This window comes from Sciurus carolinensis, chromosome 3 (genome assembly GCF_902686445.1).
Source record: "Sciurus carolinensis chromosome 3, mSciCar1.2, whole genome shotgun sequence".
In the NCBI taxonomy this organism is placed as follows: Eukaryota; Metazoa; Chordata; class Mammalia; order Rodentia; family Sciuridae; genus Sciurus; species Sciurus carolinensis.
Window position 1 is genome coordinate 137,849,788 of NC_062215.1, and position 21,568 is coordinate 137,871,355.

General features: G+C 33.7%; 1 protein-coding gene across 1 annotated transcript in view; it reads left to right on the forward strand.

The window, feature by feature from the left end:
• The window catches only part of Ankar (ankyrin and armadillo repeat containing), a 65,001-nt gene that overhangs the window by 40,028 nt on the left and 3,405 nt on the right, over positions 1 to 21,568 (forward strand). The window contains exons 12-21 of the mRNA XM_047543878.1: positions 6,003 to 6,171; positions 9,486 to 9,727; positions 9,896 to 10,049; positions 10,126 to 10,287; positions 11,915 to 12,021; positions 13,442 to 13,564; positions 16,563 to 16,721; positions 17,453 to 17,570; positions 19,702 to 19,811; positions 21,033 to 21,229. Of these exons, the coding sequence (XP_047399834.1) occupies positions 6,003 to 6,171; positions 9,486 to 9,727; positions 9,896 to 10,049; positions 10,126 to 10,287; positions 11,915 to 12,021; positions 13,442 to 13,564; positions 16,563 to 16,721; positions 17,453 to 17,570; positions 19,702 to 19,811; positions 21,033 to 21,229 (1,541 nt within the window). The remainder of the gene's footprint in view (positions 1 to 6,002; positions 6,172 to 9,485; positions 9,728 to 9,895; positions 10,050 to 10,125; positions 10,288 to 11,914; positions 12,022 to 13,441; positions 13,565 to 16,562; positions 16,722 to 17,452; positions 17,571 to 19,701; positions 19,812 to 21,032; positions 21,230 to 21,568) is intronic.

Consider the following 21,568-nt stretch of genomic DNA (forward strand, 5'->3'; position numbering starts at 1 on the left):
TGCGTTCTTATTTTTGATCTGCTTTTGCTCATGCTTTTATTTTTAACTTTTTGGGGTCATTTTAGCTAGAGTATTTATCATCAATTGTTTGGCACTGCATTCAAAATTTAGAGACATCCAGGCTTACCTCCAAATTAGTCAGACTTATCCACTTAGATCTCACAGTGTTCACTGATAATTAGCCAGAGTTAGGATAAATTTGTCCTTTCTATGCAGTATATATAGGTTGTGCTTTTTCATTCACTTTTTATTGAGTTAGTCACTTAATGATGTGCATGTTTTATTTTAGTTCTGTCATAAAGCTGTATTATTCTATTTTTTTCTTTTGTTTTTTAAAATTTTCTATTTTCTGCTGTTCTCCCCACCCCTTTTTCTTTATCCTTATGTGAAGTCCAGGACTTACACAACAAAATTAGTTACCCCTTATTCCTTATACTTTGTGTATGTTTTTAACACATACATTTGTATTCTTTCATTTTGGAACTATTTCTATGGATTCATTTCTTTAACTTTTTTGTGGTATTATTTCAGTCCATTCATACAAAAAAATGTTTATTGGTACTATTCCAGATGCTAGGGTTATAGGAGTGAATAAAACAGACACTATCACAGCTTCTATGTAGTTTTTATCCTAGTTGATGGTTACAAGACAACAAATAAAACAAACAAGCCAAATATATAGTATAGTATGAAAGAAAATAAAGGAAGGAAAGGAGAGAGAAGAAATCTGGTGAAAAATAGACATTTTTCAGTATTGATCAAGGATTGGTTCTAGGACCTGTGCAGATACCAAAATCCCCAGATACTCAAGTCCCTTATATAAAATGGCATAGTATTTGTATATAATTAATGCATATCCTTCTATATTCTTTAAATCATCTCTAGATTACTTAAACTGCCCCCATAGAATGTAAATACTATGCAAATAGTTGCCATGCAATGTCGTATAGGGGATAATGACAAGAAAAAACTTTATACCTATTCAGTACAAATAGTAGTTTCCTCCAGTTTTTTTTTTTTTAATTCATGCTTAATTAAATCTACAGATGTGGAACCCAGGGATATGAAGATCTGATGAAGAAGTTAACATTTGAGTACAGTCCTGAAGTAAATGAGGGAGTGTTTTCGTATGTTTTTCTATTGATAAGGGTACCTTCGGCAGAGGAAATAAGTGCAAAGTAAATGAAGTAAGACTGTGCCTGGCATGTTCAAGGAATAGCAAAAAAGCCAAGGTAGCTGAGGGAGAAAAGAGAGAGACATTCAGCTGGGTAATGTGGACCACATCACATAGGGTCATGTAGGTAACTGTTAAGACACCTTGACTTTTAGTCTATGTTAGGAAGTCACTGAATGATTTTGTTCTAGGAAGTGTCAAGAAGAGATTTAAATCACTCTACCTACTATGTTGAAATAGGGAAGCAAGAGTGAATGCAGGAAAATGAATTTAAAAACTTTTGCAGTAATTCAGGTGAAGTATAATGGTGTATTGACTCAGGGTGATGATAGTGGAAGTGGCAAGAAGTGTTTATTTTCCATATTATATTTTTAAATTTGAGCCACCAGAATTTGTGAAAAGTTGAAAGAACTGGAGGAACTAACAAAAAAGAAGAAGAAATGGTCAGTTAGGTAGCAGAAACCTGAAGAACCTGTTGTCTTGTGTGACAACAAAGAAAGTGTTTTAAGGAGGAAAAAATGATTGACAGTGTCAAAGGTTAGAGAGGATTCAAAATAGGGGATTAGAGGAAGGCTGCATCCCAAATTGCTCCATGGTTTGGGATTCAAGCAGCAGGAGTACTGCTTCTCTGTGAAGTGGGTGAAAGGGGTTTCACTAAAACTCAATATTGGACAGTCAGAGTGTCTTAGAGACTCAGAAATCTGGGTATATTAAACAAAGAAGGAAGAGTGCATTGGAGCCAAGTCAATTGCAGCAGTGGCAGTAGAAATAGTGCTGGTTCACCACAGAGGGAGGGAGAACACAGAAAGAAACACAACAGACAGATTTAGTATGGAAAAACTTGAAATCATGACAGCAGCCTGAACTTAGCTGATCCAGAGGCTGTACTTTGCACTGGTGCCTGAAAAGAAGTTTCTTAGAGGGCCACAGTGAGCTGAGACTGGAGTCATCTTGAGACAGCCATGCTGCAGCTGCAGCTGCAAAGCTGGGAAATCACAGCAAACACTGCCACACCATCCCAGCATGGGGCTGCCCTGCATCTTAGGGTGTACTTAGCAGAATGTGAGTGAAACAGGTACAGAGATTTTACCCAGAGAAATTCAAGTTGGAAGCGAAGGGGAGCCCAGCTTGCCTCTCCTTTGAGTCTGGCAGCTCACATGACCAACTGAGAAGGTCAGGATCCGAACAGGCAGGTGTGAATACACTCAAGGACTAAGCCTGGGAAGGATGTGCTTCTGGACATGCAGAGTATTGGCTCCCCTGCTCCATGAGTAGAATTCTTGGAAGACTATTGAGATCCAGATTCCTAATAGAGATCTGCAACTGCCAGAACGTAGGGGTGTGTTGATCTATTCTCCAGAGCAGACACCACCCAAAAAATCCCCTGAGGACTGATTAGAGCTAATCCCCAGCCTCTGGAACTCCCCTCATACTCTGTGGTAGTCCTGCCCTTGGAGTGCATCATTTGGTCTGTGCGGACTGCGCTCCAACTGACAGTACTTCCCATTTCATCCTACTGATAAGAAGAGAAGCTGTGACTTATTCCAACCAGCTTCAGGTTTAGCCACTCTAACTGGCAGCTCAACACACAAAAAGAGGAAGAAGTTAACAACCCCCACCAGCCCTTGTTTTGGTTCTCAGTACACAGTTCAAGAAGAAATGAAAGAAAGACAGTCAGGCATAGATGGTGACTATCAACTATTTTGACCACCTCCGCGGAAACAATTCCTTCATTTTCATTAAGACTCTTTTCCTTTGTGTGTGTGTGTACCTATGTATGTGTTCTGTGTGTGTTCTTACAGTATTGATTGGTACATGGACTTATATACATATTTGTTTCTTTTTTCCCATTTTTTAAATGTTATTTTGTGTTGTCTTTTGAGGGTTAGGTTTTGGGTTTGTATATTTTGGCTTTGCTTTGTATTGTTTTCATTTGTTTCTCATGTTTCTCTTTCTCTCCTTTCTTCTGCTAACAACCAAATTCTATTGTTTTCTCTTCCTCTTTAATTTTTCTTCTCCTTCAACATAACCATCAACTTCTATATCTCGTCTGCATTTTCTTGGTTCACTTTTTGAAATTGTAAACTCTTTTCTACCTTCCTGTTACATTTCTTTTCTCTTAATTAACTGTATTCCTACCATATTTTATAACTAATTGGTTTATACAACTCCTACCCCCACCATTAATACTGATGCAATTATTATTGCTGTGGATGATATAGTTGTCACCTGCTGTTTGCTTTAAAACCAGATCTAGTTTATTGTTATTGTTTTTACTGTTGACAATTGCTGACCATTCCTAGTTTTTTATTTTCGTGTGTGTGTGTGTGTGCGCGCGCGCGCATGTGTGTGTGTATGAATTAATGTTGCAGATGTCATAGTAGAGACTGGGTATTTATTTTAATGTTCTATATTGTTTGCATCAGTTGTCATTGTTTGTTTCCCCCCTATTCTGTGAAGGAACTTAAAGGAATGCTACAAGTTCACAGGATAGAGACTCTGCTGCTGAACTGAACCAAAAGACAGCACACCTTGCTCTACACATAAATTAATGACATTCAATTTTCAACTATAATACAAAGAACAGAGGAGAAAAACTCAAACTAATGACCAGGCCTCAAGTAGAAATGGATTAGGGTGGGGCCACCAGGTTCCACCTACTGCAGCAAAAACAGAATTAACACAAAGGCTTGAGGATACCACACCTACAAGGGGATCTCAATCTAGATAATTCTAGGATCTTTTGGCAAGTGGAAGACTGTGCCCTAAAAAGGACCACACATGAGAGTGGAAGAGAAATCCTTCCCAACAGATGCATAAAACCCAACACAGGCATACAAAAAATATTTTAAAAAGAAAGTAACACAACATTTCCTAAGTTCATAATTCACCAGCAACTGACCCCAAAGATATTGAAGTGAATAAAATATAAGATAAAGAATTCAAAATAATCATTATTAAAATGATCAATGAATTCCAACAGAACACAGAAAAACAAATGAATGAATTAAGGAAGTCAGTACATAATATGAATGAGAAACTCAATAAGGAGATAAAAATATTGAAAAAGAACCAAACCAAAAGAAATCTTGGAAATGAAAGGCACAATAAATCAAATAAAACATTCAGCTGGAAGTCTCTCTAATAGTGTAGACCATGCTGAAGACAGAATCTCAGAGCTGGAAGAAAAAGTGGCTGGTCTTGAATATTCAGACAGCATTAAAGAAAATAAAATAAGTAATATTCAGAATAAAAGTTGTAACATGGAAATTAATTCATCTTTTCTGTGTTTTAGTGTCTTTCCCATGTACTCTTGTTTTATAGTGGTGTCTGCTTCATTTTTTTGTTGATGATAATATGCCACATTTGTTTATAGTTTTCATCTACTTTATGGGAACATTTTTCTGATAAGCATTTGTTTTAGCCGGTTCCTGCTGCTAACAAAATGTCACAGCAAAGATAATCTGTAAACAAACAATGTAACTTTATTTCTGAGAGTTTTGGAGGCTGAGAAGTTCAAGATCAAGTTGCCAGTATGTTCAGTGTTTGCTGAGGGCTGTCCTTGCTTCTAAGATGACACTTGATGCTATGTCCTCAGAAGGCAGAAAAAAGGCCTAGCTATTTCTTTCAGGCCGTTTAATAAGGTTACTTAATCACCTCCTAAAAGTTTCATGTGTTAATACTATCACAGTGGAACTTAGGTTCCTATCTAGGAATTTGGGGGTGGGGGAGGACACATACATTTGAAGCATACCATTTTTCATCTGTCATAAGTTCTTTCTATTTTTTTCTTATGTCTTGTTTGGAGAGATCCTGTATACTTTTTTTATTATTACTTATCTTCTATGAGGTACATTCTTTCTGGTTCAGCTATTTCGGGAAGCCTATGTGGGAAAGAAACTAGACACAAGTTTTAGGATAGCAAGGCTATTTCTTATGCCACAGCACTGTATGCATGAGTTTGGGCTTTACTTTTATCTAGCCAACACAGGTGGTTCATAGTGACTCAAAGCAGATTCTGTCTTCTCCATAATGTGAAGTCTTTCTCTTCCTTTTTACATCACCAATAAACTATTTCTTCCAAACTTATGTTATCAGCATGATTCCTAGTTCATCCTTGCTTTCTTTGATTTTTGAAACTATATGCTAGCATTCTACCGTCCTAAATGCCTATTCCTGTTCAAACACAGGGATCTGTTTAATATTCTGCCCTTCAAGGCAGAGTTACTTAATGTGGAAAACTGCATTATCAGCCTTTCCTATGGTCAGTGGCCACGGGAGATCACCATCATACCTGTTGGCAACTTTTATACATTTCAATATTTCAACATTGCAGATGTCTCCCTGGTTCTCATTTTCCTTGGTATTCTTGCATTACTTTTGTTGGCAAGGAGAAATGACATGTTTACTCCATTTAAAGTTAGGGAATTATATTAACATCTTAAAATAATATTTGGTGTTGCACAAACAGAATTACCAAGTATCAGTGCAGTACCCACAATGGAAATATTTCCAAAGGTATAATATATTCAATTGATCTTACTAACTGCTTCACTTCTTAGATATCTGTTAAATATTACAGTGAACCTGCAGCCTCAAATTATTTGATGCTATTTTTAAATGTATTTATTGAATTCTTACCATAAATACTTGCTCAAAATTGTGTTAACTATCATTTATCACATCAGTAGATACAATCATTTATAGTCAATTGTTCTCTTGTAAATAAGATGTTTAAACAGCAAGGAAGATTATAGACTTGTTTCTAAACTAAGATTACATTTATCTTAAGTAAAATCAAATGTAATTACTTTTTGTTTATTTTTAGAATGGAATCCCAGCTCTGATAAATCTCTTGAACTTAAATATAGAAAGTGTGCTAGTAAATATAATGAATTGTATACGTGTATTATGTATAGGAAATGAAAACAACCAAAGAGCAGTGAGAGACCATAAAGGCATCCCATACCTTATCAGATTTCTGAGTTCTGACTCTGGTGAGTCTCTTATTTAAAAATGATCAGATTTATTAAGTGAAGCAAACATAAATTTTGACTTGTCCTATATGAATAGATGTATCCAAATTGTGTTTAAATGGATTTAGTCATTTAATGCATCTAGATACCTATAACTTAAATATCTGCAACACTTAAATTACTGGATTTATAAGGAATTGACTCTGAAGAGCATTATTTATTTTAGTGAACACAGGGCATTATATAGTAGATAAGCTCTCTACCACTGAGGTACATTCCCAGCCCCTCAAAAGTACAGTTTAAAAAAACATTTAATTAGATGGGTTTATAAATGGAAATACTGGCATGAGTAATGAAATTAATGCAAATAATATGTTCAGGGAAATAGAAGTCTCTTTGTGTGAATACTATAAACATTGCTCATGAATAGCTATTTTACAAGAACTTCACACATTTGATATTAAAATTTGAGGCAATTAGGAGGCATTAGGCCACTTATGTTTCTAAAGTGCACCTCAGTACCAATAATATCAGAAGACACAAGGGAGTTTCGGCAGTTACTGCAAATAGTCTCTTAGGTTCTGTAAGAATAATCTCATAAATAATCTCACTCCAGTAAGCATACTTAAAAGAACAAGTTTCAAATTTGGAAAGAGAAAAAAACTGGGAAAAGCTTGTCTCTTTTTCTTCCTGCTCAGCTTATCATTCATGTGTTCCAGTTCACCAGAAATAAATACAGTATATGTACATTGGTAAAATATAAGTGCAGGTTCTGGATAAGAATATGTTGCATAGAGTTTTCCTTTCCTTTATTTGTTTGCTTTTTTCCTTTTTTTTTTTTTTTTTGGTACTAGGGATTGAACCCAAGGGCACTTTACCGCTGAGCTATATCCCCAACCCTTTTTATTTTTTATTTGAGAGAGGGTTTCACTAAGTTAAGTTGCTGAGGCTGGCCTCAAACTTGTGATCCTCCTGCCTCTGCCTCTCCAGTCACTGGGATTACAGGAGTGTACCTGCATGTCTAAATGATAAATGAGTTCATGGAAGAAAGCTATAGAAATAAATTATTGAAACAATAACTTTAGTATTCCAACAAATAATTCTCTTTGATCTTAGCTGGGTTGTTAAGTTGTAGGGGATCACAAAGGAATTTTATTCATTCTGGTATCTTCTTGACTATTTTGAACCATTCTAAAGATTTCATGCACTAAGGTAAAATGGTTCCAAAGTAGGTTCCTAAGTATTTTCTTCAGACAATGGCCTTGCTGACATCTCCATGGTCTAAACCTCCATGTCTGGATTCTTTTAAGTTTATCCTCGCTGAGGTCTGTTTTATTTTAGGTCTTTTCTTCAGCAAGCATTAGCCATTTGTATTTACACTGTTGCATGCACACTCACATGTGTGCGTGTGTGCATGTGTACCTGCCTTTATTCCCAAAGTGCTGCTGATTTTTTATGGCACACAACTGTCTTGTTCTGTTATTAACAAAAATCCATATGACACCACCATGGAAACTAAAACATATACAAGAGGCACACAACATGCTTTTTCCATTAAAAAAACAAACTGAAGATACCTCATTACCTGTTTTAAACTAGTCACACATTTCACTGCAGAAGTATATTTTCCCCAGCCCTCTCTGGGATGCTAGGTAATATGTGGTTTATGTACTCATTACCATTTAAAATCTGAAAATTTTGGAATTATGATGCCTAGAGTTTTAGTTTTTAGAGTTTTAGGTTACCTTCACTATTTGTCCTCCTCTACTGAGCCTTTGAAGTTGGAGATCCCCAAGCTTCCATTTTTGTCCTGTTGCTTCTTTCACAGAGCATACTTTCCTTAAACAATCTTACTTAGTCCTAAATACTTAAGAGTTGGAAATGGGTGAGGAATTTCTACTCTTGTACTTATGCAGGAATACTAGATAAGAGCAAGAATTGTTTCCCCTACACTCTCTTAATTTTATAAATATACTTGGCTTCATCCCAAGTGTTACTAGAATATTTTTAAAATGTAAAGTTGATCATATCTTTCTCTTATTTATTCACTATCACCTAGAATAAGGCTTACATTTCTAGCATGGCCTATATAAGTCTTCCTAACTTCCTTATTTCAAGAGGAAATGATCTGTCACTTCCTATCATTCTCTGTCTCATATTACTTTTCAAGTAATATTAAACTTATTGCTAGTCCATATTCTAACATACCACCTTATGCCACAAAGTTAAGGACGTTATTTTGTTGGTTCATCATTATATCCCTATTTCCTAGAACAGTGTTTGGTGCACAATAACTATTCAATAAGTATTTGCTGAATGGATTACATAATGATTAAGCAAAGAAAATAATCAAACAAAAATAATTAATATATTTGATATAAATTTATATACAAAGTATAAACAATACTGGGGATGTAGCTCAATGGCAGAGTTTGCTTAGCATGCATGAGGTCTTGGGTTCAATTTCCAGACTGCAAAAAAAAAAAGAAAAAAATATATAAAACCAGTTAATAAGCATATAAGATGTTTAACCAAAAATACAAATTAAAATGAAACACCATTTTCTGCCTATCGAGCTTATTTATATATATTTAATGATAATACCTATACTAAAAAAGGCACAATAACATTAATACTCAAATCCTGATTACAGAAATTTAAAATGTGATTATTTTTGAAAAGTACTTTATTGAAATGTACTGAGTTATTCCAGTAATTCCTGGAACACTACACTAAGGGAAAAAAATAAAGACAGGAAGGAAATATTTTACATGCTAATAAGATTTCTTCTGGGGCTGGGGTTGTGGCTCAGTGGTAGAGCGCTTGCCTAGCATGTGTGAGGTACTGGGTTCGATTCTCAGCACCACATATAAATAAATGAATAAAATAAAGGTCTGTTAACATCTAAAAAAAAGATTTCTTCTGAAATTGTTTAAAACAATGAAACCTTTAAAGCAACATATATTTTCAAAATGTGAATGGGCTAAGAAAATGTGACATACTCTTTAAGAGAATATTTAAAAGATATCAGTGTTCATAAAGAATGGGAGAGTGTTTTAATAGTAAATAAAAATGCAGGATATTGCTTTTGTAGCATGACAACCGAATATGTATGTTTTTATTTAAATCTACTTATCTTCATAAGAAATAATGAGATTAAACCTAAAGTTTTATTGTGTTTAGGTGATGAATCCAGATAGTTTTTCTTTTTACTATTTTTCACTCTTTTAACTTTATAAATGTGGTGTAACGTGAGAAACTGATAATATATGCTACACTTTGATATTCTTACTTTATAAAAGTCTTACATAACTTGTTCTTTGATTCATTTAAAGATGTGCTAAAGGCTGTATCTTCTGCTACAATTGCTGAGGTTGGGCGTGACAATAAGGAAGTTCAGGATGCTATAGCTATGGAAGGAGCAATTCCTCCCCTGGTAGCTCTCTTTAAAGGGAACCAACTTAGTGTCCAATTGAAAGGTGCAATGGCTGTGGAATCACTGGCAAGTTATAACCCTTTAATACAGAAAGCATTTCTGGAAAAAAACTTGACTAAATATCTCTTGAAACTCCTAAAGGTAGGAATCTTATCATTACTAGTCATCTTTTTTAGATGACTTATTCAATTTTGAATTTTGTTTAGTGAATAGAAAAACAAAACTAATTCTGGAATAAACATTTTATAAAATATACATCTCTAAAGTGTTAAATAAATGTTCACTGAATGAATGGAATTTTTAAAATAGGCATTTCAAATAGATGTAAAGGAGCAAGGAGCTGTAGCACTTTGGGCCTTGGCAGGACAAACACTGAAGCAACAAAAATATATGGCAGAACAGATTGGATACAACTTTATAATAAATATGCTTCTGTCACCATCGGCTAAAATGCAGTATGTTGGTAAGTAATTTCCTATATGTAAATCTGTACAATGTAGGAACACATGGATTGTCATACTTATCTCTTTCTTTACTAGGAGGTGAAGCAGTCATAGCTCTAAGTAAGGACAGCAGGATGCATCAAAATCAAATATGTGAAGGGAATGGAATTGCACCCTTGGTTCGCTTACTAAGAATGAGTAAGATAGCTGAAGGCACACTTCTCAGTGTCATCAGAGCAGTGGGATCCATTTGTATTGGTTTGTATACTTATTCTCAATTTCTTAAATATCCTTAAGATATTTAACCTAGAAGATTTATAAAAGTTTTCTCCAAGATGTTAGTAAGTATATGAGGTATAATTAAGAATTTTGCATGGTTTTGCTCTTGAATTCTGAGTGGAAAATGAAGACATTGAGACTTTATTTTGACTTTGAAGTAATCTCATTTGTTTAAGTTTAAGAAAATAAATATCTGATTGCACCAAAAGTTGCTTTCAATAGTACACTTCGTTGAATATTAATAAACTGCAATTTTTTTTCTTGGTCATTCAAAGAAAAAAAAGAGAGAGAGAGAAAGAAAAGAAATATCTCTTCTTTGAAGTTTGAGGACTATGTTTTTGAAGATCTAGAAGAGTTCCTAATATCAAGGCACATTTTTCCACTCCATAATAAATCTTTGTTTATAAAGTGGTCTTTATTGCAAACGAATTGATGTTTTGAGTTACCTGGAAAATGTGGAATTGTCAATAATTGACCTACCAAAAGTAAAAATTTGGGTTCTTTGCTGACCTTCATGAATGCAGAGGGCTGACTGTAGAATGTTTCTTGCAAACAAAGGGAAAATAAAATTTTCATTTCTAGGTCACTGTATTTCTTGAAAGGTTATAATACAGCTGAAGGAAGTACATAGGTATTAGCTCTCAAATTTTATTTTCTCCTTGTTTATTAAAACTACTTGCAGAAATTCATTAACTATTCCAAAGTAATCAGCCACAAAAGAAAATGTTCCCTTATTTTATTTTATTTTTAGCCAGAGACTATGGTATAAATTATAGGTGTTTCTAAAATTCTAGAAAATGATTTTATACATGCACAGTTGCTTGATACATGTATACAAGTATACACACAAATACACACAATCAATTTAATTCCATTAGTTCACTTCATATCAATGGGAAATGGAGGAGAAAATAAGGGAAGAAAAGTATTCTTTGTTCCTTCTAATTTCCCCAGTTCCTTCAAACTTTCCTAGATAACAATCTGTGGTTGGCTTCTTTTCATTGTTCACAAAGAGACCCAATCTTGTATTTATACTTAAGTATACAAACTTACTACATTGTATTTTGACATTTATTGGTCAAAAAAGAATTAAAACTGTGCATGTACATTATAAAGACATGACTTGAGTTTCTCCATTGAATTTAGGTCTGCAATTTAAAGTTGTAGGTTATAAAGAGTTATAGTAAGATTTTTTTAGTACATTTAAGGAATCTATAAATCTTAACTCTGTGATTTACCCTAGTCATTTTTATAGAAATAAACTCTTTATGGAAACTAACGATACACTTAAGTACCTAGCACATAATATTTCTTCAATAAATGACAGATGTTATTATTCTTTGATAATATAGCATTTTTCTAATTTATTTGCTGTGTGTCTATTAGAAAGTCATTTACAATTCTAATAATAAATTCTCCATGTTTGTTAACTATGTCACTTAATAAGTTAATAAGAACTATTAAAAGCGTTGATATAGCCTTTCCTTTTGTAATTCACTAACCACATTACTAACCATATTATCAACAAATAATACCAACTTACAATTGACTTTACCATTTACAAGATGGAAAAAATATTTCCTCACTGATTTGTGATCTTTTACAGGTGTAGCACATACAAGCAATCCTGTTAGTCAACAGTTTGTTGTAGATGAAAATGCCTTTCCTATACTTATCCAACTACTAAGAAATCACCCTTCACCTAATATTAAGGTATATATCAAGCTTTAAAACTTTTTTCTGACATAGTAAAGATTAACATAATGATCACTTTTTAGAATAATTTGGAAATTTACTATAGTTTACAAGCATAAGGTTTCATCTTTTTAAACAAAACCTTTAAGTTTTAAACAAAACGCTCACTACAAACCATAATGGTAAATTTTTATTAAAATATGATCTCTTCAATATGACAGGAAAATTTTATATTCTTGCTGTTTAAAGAAATGTTTTCCTCAGATATTTTTTATTCAAAGAACATTGTTACTATTTGGTGTGAACAGTGAAGATATGTGACTTACATGGCATATACTGTCAATGCCAAACTATCAAAGGAGCCCTACCTTCCACTGAGCAGCATTCAAATGAATTACAGAAAGAGTTATGACAAAAAGAAGGATTTGAGCATTCTGATGTTCTTTATCATTTTCCTTCCCTTGTTCATGGTTTTCCTGAGGCTGGACATTTCAACAAAGAACTACGTTGTTGAAGAGTTATTCACTCCATTTACTTCTAGTAAAATGCCCTTCAGAAAATAACATTCGCGTTTCTTCAAACCCTTTTAAGAAGGCTTTAGAAATTCACCAGGCAGAAAATTATAACAACAAAACATACGTTTTCTTGTCAAAATTTGGTAGGGGATCGGTTGGGGACAAGGAAGTAGAAACAATATAAGGAGGAAAATACATAAGTAAAAAGCAATCTTTCTTTTAATGGATATATTTGTTAGATAAATTATGTGGCCTTTCGGGCTATGAAGAAGAGATTATTTTATTATAAGATTTAAGAAAAAAGGAGAAGAAGCATATGCTAGCAATGTATTAGGTTTTACTTTTGACTTTCAAAGTATGAGTAAATTCCTTAAGAATGTGGAAAATACCATTTTTATTTTAAAATGTGCATTGTCACGGGAAAATAGTTTACTTCAATGGCATCCAGTGATATTTCAGTATGAATTTTCAATGGGTTTTGAAACTCTGAGAACATAAGTACCCCTCAATATTTTTCTGCAAAAATAAAATTCTATAATGGATAATGGATTCAATCATGCTTTTCAAATTAATAACATTTTCATAGAAATGAATAGTGTAACATTTAAAAAACTTCTCTATTGAATCTCAGTAATGTACGAGGTTTATCCTCCTAATGGACTTAAAAATAACTCTGAACCTAGAGGAGGAAAAAAACTATACCTTGGTTCTATTTCTCAAAGCTTTGTTTAAATTTATAGGGTATTTCTCCAGAAATTGGGTCACTCTATAAAGACTAGTCAGAGAATTGGAATCAATGGATTATACCTTAGCAGGTTTTATAGTATCATTCCACAATATATCCATTACAAATGACTGTATAATGAAAAATGCTATTTGTTAAAACGTGAGTGAAAAATAATTTCTGAAAACCACATATTTAGGTTGAAGTGGCATTTTCCTTGGCATGCATTGTCCTAAGGAATGAACAGTTACAGAATGAATTACAACAAAAAGAAGGATTTAAGTATTCTGATGTCCTTTATCTTCTTCACTCAACAGATAAGGTAATACCTTTACAAAATATTGGAATTCATTTAGAAGAAAATGGTTTGAATACCACACTTTCAAATTATAACCAAATTTTCTTCATATAAACATTCATGTATTACTAAAGGAAAGAAATATAAAAGATCTCTTTGTAGGTCATTAGTTTATAAAGATATAATAATAGAGCTCCACATTTTTCATAGTTATCATATTTCATCTTTGAAATGCAGCAATTTTAGTGCTTGGTGATGAGCCAAAAAATCAATCTCTTCTGTCCTGAACCAAACCTTCAATCTACTTTCAGGCTCTTTCAACACTCAGTCATATGCTTCTTACCCAATACTTCTAAATTATACTTCTCAATTTGTGATGATAAATAGCTTTCCCCAATAGTTCCCTAGAGAGGTGATTTTAAAAAACAAACAAAAGATTTAAATTTTAAATTTTTGAAATAATTTTAAGTTTTCCAAAAATTTATAAAAGTAGTAGAGTGCTCTGGTATATCCTATTTGTTTTCCCAAATGTCAACCAGAACACTAATACTGATATAATACTGTTAACAAATATGCAGGCCTTATCTAAATTATGCCAGTTTCCTCATCAGTATTTCTGTTCTGGCATCCAATCCAGGATGGTGCATTACACCCTCTAGTCCTGTCTCTTTAGTCTCTTGTTTGTGAAGTTGAGTCATTCTGTGTATTTCATGATTTCATGTTTATAATAATTTTGATATTTTTGATGAGTCCAGAAAAGTTATTTTACAAACTGTCCCTCAATTTGACTGTATTTGATGTTTTCTAATGATTAAATGGAGGTTGGGCATTTTAGTCATATCACAGAAGTGATGTAGAAGTTCACTCCCTCCCCAGTGCAAGATATCAAATGGTAAATCATGTTAAAATGTCTTATCACTGGTAGTGCTCAACATCAATTACTTAAGTGGTTTCTGCCACATTTCCCCACTATAAAGTTACATTATTCCCTTTGTAATTAACAAGCATCTTAAGGTGAGAGACTTGAGATGAGTCAAATATTGTTTTGCATCATGCTTTTGCTCACCAATTTTAGCATTCACTGATGCAACAATAATTAATATGACATTACATAATGGTAATTTTAAAAAATTCCCTCCTTCTCTCTATATTTTTAATTGGTATTCAAATATAAGGAAAAGTTGTTCCTTTTAAATGTTCATTTTCACTATCTGCTATCCTGTTGCCAAGTTGTGTTGACTGGTCCACGGGTTGCACTTTGAATAGCACCATCTTAGAGAAATGGGAGCTGTCCTTGTCTATAAGGAAGAAAACTGCCAACTATGTCTCAGTTCTGTGACATTTTAGAGGGATGTAGGAGGATTGGGAGGGCATCTTATTTTTTAAAAATGTAAGACTTTACTGTGGTATGCAAAAAGAAAAGCAAAAATATGGGAAGAAATATGCTAAAGAGACTAAATTTATGATTCTCTGAGCCACTGGTTCCCTTCTACTCTGTTACTCTTCTTCATCCTCTCCTTCATTACAGACCCTTTCCCTTTTCTTCTACCACTTACGTCACTCTCAAGTATTCTCCCTTCGCTCCCAGATGTTATCACTTGCTTCACCCATATTTGGCTAATAAGAGACACATCTTTGTGCATCAGTTGTAAAATGCAAGGACTCTTAGGGAACTGAGGAACTAAACCAAAAGATTTATTTGGTTATGGCCATATTTTTTAATTCTAAGAATCATTACAATGGTGAGTTATAAATCTTCTAGAACATCCTATACTCTGTCCTAAATTTGTCTCTAACTACTTGCTCCATAGGGGCATGTTAGTATTCTTAGAGCTACTGAGAAAGCACTGAGTTACTTTGATCCTTAATTAAGTGGTGACTTATACAGACCTACTGCAGGAATTAGGATGGTATGGAGGAACGCTCAACAACCAAATATGCCACTGAATAAATTGCTACTTTATGGATTAATAACCAGAGTACAAAAAAAATTTCATTTGTTAACAAATTTTGGAAACTTCTAGCCCCACTGACTTTGTCTACATGGAAATGCAATAGGTTTTGGGTCTTTCTGGAAGATCTACACCACTTGCATAATTTAGGCAAGCAGACTGATTCTAAGGGAGAAACTGACTTTTACTGTTTGCCCACCCTAAGTATGTTAAAGTGTGTCTTTTTTGTTTGTTTTATTTTTCATTTTTGTTTTGTGGTACTGGAGATTGAACCCAGAGCTTTTCACATGCAGAGCTACACCCCTGGCCCTTTATATTTCATTTTGTGACAAGGTCTCACTAAGTTGCCCAGGCTGGTCTTAGAAGTTGTGATCCTTCCACCTCAGCCTCTGAAGTAGCTAGGATTACAGGAATGTACCACTGCACCAAGCTAAAATGAAATTCCTAAAAGTAAATTATTTTCCTCCTATTCCTCCATGAATATGGTTCAATAGAATTTACAAATAAATTTTGTTTACACATGTACTTATTTAAAGAGACAATGTAGAATATCCAACATTTCATGAAATTCAGTATGTTATAGAAGAGAAGTTTTGATTTATCAACTCTACTTTGAAATTTTGAAATGAAAATAAAATATAAATGTTGAAGGGCTGGAGTTGTGGCTCACTGGTAGAGCACTCGTCTAGCATGAGTGAGGCACTGGGTTCGATCCTCAGCACCACATAAAAATAAAATAAAGGTATTGTGTCTGCCTATAACTAAAAAGTGTATGTTTAAAAAAATGTTGCATCAAAAAAGTTGAAGGTGAATGAAATTATTGTTTCCTCTTATCATTTATGTGTTTATTTGCATAATCAGTAATCTAATATTTTCTTTTTCCTGACACCACAACCTAGTTTTCTATTTTGTCTATTTAATAACAATCTCGGATAACTCTCTGCTGTTTTCCCCAGTATGTCACATTTTACTCCCAGTGATAAGAACACAATTTTAAGAATGTACGTAAGAATGTACAGTCTATTCTGTTGAGTAACATGATAAATGAAGTTCATCACTTCTCTTTGCAGGGTATTTGCTTAAGAGCAGGCTATGCATTAACTCTTTTTGCCTTCAATAATCGCTTTCAACAATACTTAATACTGGAAAGTGGAATAATGACCATATCTATTTTTGAACCTTTTCTTATATCAACAATTGAAACTGAGAGGGCAATGGCAGCATTTCAGGTATAACATCAGAGGTTAACACTTCAAATTGATAAATGTATCTTTTTAGTGAAGACTTAAAACTTTGGGGCGTCTAGTAAAATGTTTACTGACTTATAAAATTTAATGCTTTGTACATTAGCTCCAACCACCCCATATAAACTCTGCGAGCATTTCTTCATTTATATAGACTTTTACAAAGTATAGGGCACTTGCCTTTGTACCTCTTCTGACGCTTAAACTAATCCTGTGAGGCTAATAGATAGACAGTATTATTTTCATCATCCCATATTATAAGGAAATAACTGGAGGAACATTAGTGTCAAGACAGACTTTCTAACTGTAAATCTTTAGCTGATCACACTGATTCTACAACCCTGTAACCTGTAAATCTTTAGCTGATCACACTGATTCTACAACCCTGTAACAAGCATTTGTATCTGATTCTTCTCAGTCTTATTGTCTCTCATTTCTGTCCTATAACCTTTAGGAGAAGTATTTTCTATGAGTATAATTCAAGGAGGTAAAGGTTGCAAATATTATAGAAATAATAATTCTGCCTTTTATGGTCTCTGCTATGACCAATTAGGGATGAGTACTCTAACTCCTTCCTGTCACCACTTGCTTCTATTCTATTGGATCCCATCAAATACCCATTTTATCCTCCAAAGAACCACCTCCCATTATAAAACCTTAATTAGATAAGCTGAGTATAAAGTGTTCAGTGATTCTATGTTTCTATTTTGTTTTAGATTATTGTATTAGCTAAAGTCATTATAGATGTGGACCATATCACTTTGTCTGCAAGAGGTGTTACTATTCTAGTTGATAGTCTGTATTCAATTCACACTACTACTATTGTCTTAACAGGTAAGAAATGACTAGAGCTAATTGTATTCACATAAAATTATTTTCAGAATTTTTTTGTAATCTGAGCATTAATAAAACAATACACCTGATACCATTTCATACAGTTTGATGAATGAACTCATGTTAGTCTAGAGGGAACTTCAGAATAAGTCTACATGGAACAATAGGTATCTACTCTGTATCCTGAATAGGAGCAGAGTAACTCTGAACATAGCCTTTTTGCTTTCCCAGTTACTTTTCTAAACCCCTAAATATTTTTCCAGGATTTAAAATGAGAATTCAACTATGAGCTAACAACAGAGTTTGTTTGTTTGTTTTATTGTGGTGCAGGGATTGAACCCAGGACCTTGTGCAAATTAAGCAAGTGTTCTACCGCTGAGCTACATACCCAGCCCAACACACTAATTTATAGTAGTATGGCAGATTTATATTGATGTACCTCTATCTGGTTGCCTATTGACCAGTTATGCACATTTGTTAACATTTAAACATTCTCTGTATTGCTATGGAACACAGCAAACCAAAATGGTCCACGGGAATTCCTGACACAATTTTAATTGTGACTGTATCTACTCCAAACCTAACTCCAGCTTGCACACAAGTGATCAAAATTTAATTGACTTGAAACATCGCTCTCAAGGCAACATAAACAGTGTCAGAATGACAGTCAGTGACTAACAAAATAGAGTATTTTTAAAAACTTAAATGGATCACTGAGGGCAGCAAAGAAAACTATTTGCTACACTATAGAATTATATTTTTATGAAGTATATCTTCATGGCAGTTAAAAAAATCAAGCAAATAAAAACTTCCTTATGGAAACTAGCTAGGGGGAAACATGCTTAAAAGAAATTATTGAATATTTTTTCATCCTAAATAACATTATTAATTCATTGTCATAGTAATTCTGTGACTGAAAAACAATCATAGTGGGTTTAAATTTTGTTCCACAAACTACTCTGTGCAGGGAATGCCATATTTCCAATGACTTTCAAATATTAATTTCCCCAGTATGGTGGGAATTGAATCTCAAAAATCACAGAAACTTCTCTGCACTCTGTCACCAAGGTCACATGCATCTCTAGAATCACATTCATATCTGTGGTATCTCAGGAAAAGTATCTCTGGCCTCAGGTATAGTGTAAAATAATTGACTGCTCAGTGTCCAAGTTGACATGACTCCCAGAAGAGGATCCAAAGGCACAGGAATTTTGCAGAGACTGGAATTTCCACTGTCAACTGTCTAGTTGTGCCAGGTGTCTGTGAGTCCCTCAGCTATTTTCAAAGTTCCTTCTCCTACTCCTTTGAAAATTACAAATCTAAGTTCTCTTACTTTTAGATTCTCTACTCCCTCCATCTTTTTCCCATTTCTTATTCCCTGGCCTCAAAGACATCTTTTTAACTTTACAGAGAGGTTACCTTAAGACAGCTTTTTTTTAGCCTCTACGATCCAGCACTTTCCATCCTGAAGCAATAAACAGAGAATTTCTGGGCTTATAATGTAGGCCAGAAAAACACATAAACTCAGTTCATTCCTCAATAAAGTATCTACTCACACACATAAAAATATACTTATATTTTTAAAATAAAACACCAATACAGGTGAAATAGTATTAAGTTGGTAGATACACATTTATTTTAATTATAGGGTCACTTCATTCTTCTGAGTCCCCCAAAATTTTGTGGTAAGAATTTCAATTATTTTAAACTTCTATAAGAGATATAATGTTTGCTTTTAAAATACCATTACACTCTTAAAGTCATTTGAACTGCAAAAGTACATTAAATTGTTTTATGTTAATTCAGTCATTATGCTCATTGTTATTTTAAAGTGACATCCTAAAAACCTCAAAACAAAATATATTTTGAAGCAATGGAAGGAAGAAAACCTCTAATTAAAAATAAACCCCACTTTTACATTAACTTATGTAACTTTTACTTTTTGTGACAGAAAATCAAAACCATAACTTTAGGTAAATTTATTCCATATTTACATACATATGCATGCTTTTCCTTACCACTTCTTCACATATCTTATGACTCAAACCTTTTTTAATGTTATGTATAAATGAACAAAAGCACAACTTATCATTTAAATGATGCAAACATTTTTTTCTTGTTTAATTTATAGGAAACTTAATAGCTAGCCTGGCTCATTCGAGAGCTGGTATTCCAGAAGCATTTACCACATTAGGAACGATCCATCAACTCTGCTACCACTTGTACTCAGGAAGAGAAGAGGTAAAAAAATAAACCAAAACAAAACAAAAACCAAAAAGCAAAATAAAAAAAATACCTAATTATAAAACAGAATATGCAAAACTAAATTAATTTGCTTCTCTCACCTTATTCTCCCCAGGTTGACCATGTTATATAATAAATATAGTTCATATTACTAACTCAAAATTAGGTGAACTTTTTAGTACTAATTACTCATATCTGCCTTCTACAATTCTGATTCCCACAAAAAGTGAACATTGTTTTAACTCCAAGACTTAAATAGGATTTTAATTATAAAACATTATAAAGCAACTATAATTAAAAATTTAAAAATACCTGTTCAAATTTATAAGTAAGATATTTATAAAGTATCTCATAAAAACTGGTTACTTTGTGATCTAAGACATTTCTATTATTTGGAATGAATGAAAGTGGAACCCAAAGGAGTTTTCCTTATCTGCTAAACAGGGTAAGAGGTAAGAATAGGTGAAAGAGTCCATGCTGGTCATAGCAGAGGTTTGCCTCTGAGTGTTTGCCTACTGTTTTTCCTTAAGATCTAAAATATTTCTCCAACTTTCAGGTGTATTAAAATCACCTGTAGGGCCTATTATACCATAGGTTGCTGGGCCCCACTCCCCAAATTCTTGATCAATTATATCAGAGGTGGGTCCCAAACTTTGCATGGCTAAGTTCCTAGCAATTGAAGATGCTGGTCCAAAAACCACAATGAAACACAACAAAAAGTTCAAGGAGTAGAAGACATATGGGCATTATAGAGCACCTTGATGTCAATGTGAAGACCAATATGTCAACTTTCTGGTTCCCCTCATAGGCCTGGTTTATGTTAATTTTATGAAAAATTTTTTATACTACAACTATCTAATTCCCTACCAACTGCCCAGGAGCATATTTTAATTATATGAAAAACCTAATTATATCAGAGTCACAGGCAAAGGCTACTTCCTTTAATAAAGAAAACTACTTCTTGTGGAGTCCTGTGGCCTAGTATTTGTGCCTTCTTCTTCATTCTTGTGAGTGTAAAACTGTTTTCCTGAGTGGCCACTTTTAGCCTAGGTTCCTGGTTTCCTCTGACAACCACCTGAGTAGTTCTGAAAAATCCCAAAGTGGAACCCACGCATAATAATTGTCAAAACTACTCAGGTGAAGCTAACTAGAGCACTGAGTTAGGTATTTTAAGAACAAAGCCTTTGGCTAATACATAATTGTTTCTTCTTTATTTAGGTTCGCACAGCTTGCTCCTGTGCGCTTGGCTACTTAACTTACAATGCAAATGCTTTCCGCATCCTATTAAATGAATGCAGGAATAAACCTAATCAGTTTCTTCGTATAACAAATAATATCAGCAGAGATGCAAGTATTAACCCAGTATTTTTAAAGGAATTTCAAATGAAACAAATGGTGGGACTTCCTTCTTTAAGGTACTGTGTCAATATGTGGAATTGCAGTGGTGAAACTTTTAGATTTTATTAAGTTTATCACAGGGAAATATCCTCATATGAATAGGTCCTCTGTATGCTGAAGAATAGGTTTCATTCTAAAGGTCCACTGTCAAAGCCCGATTTATTTATCTACTTATTTATAATAGCATTGGAGAATGAACCCAGGGTCTTGTACATGGTAGGCAAGTACTTTACCATTGAACTACATCCTAGCCCTATTTACTGATTTTTGATACAGGGTCTTACTATGTTGCCCAGTATAGCCTTGATCTCCCAAGGATCCACCTACCTCAGCCTCCCAAGCAGTTGGGATTAGAG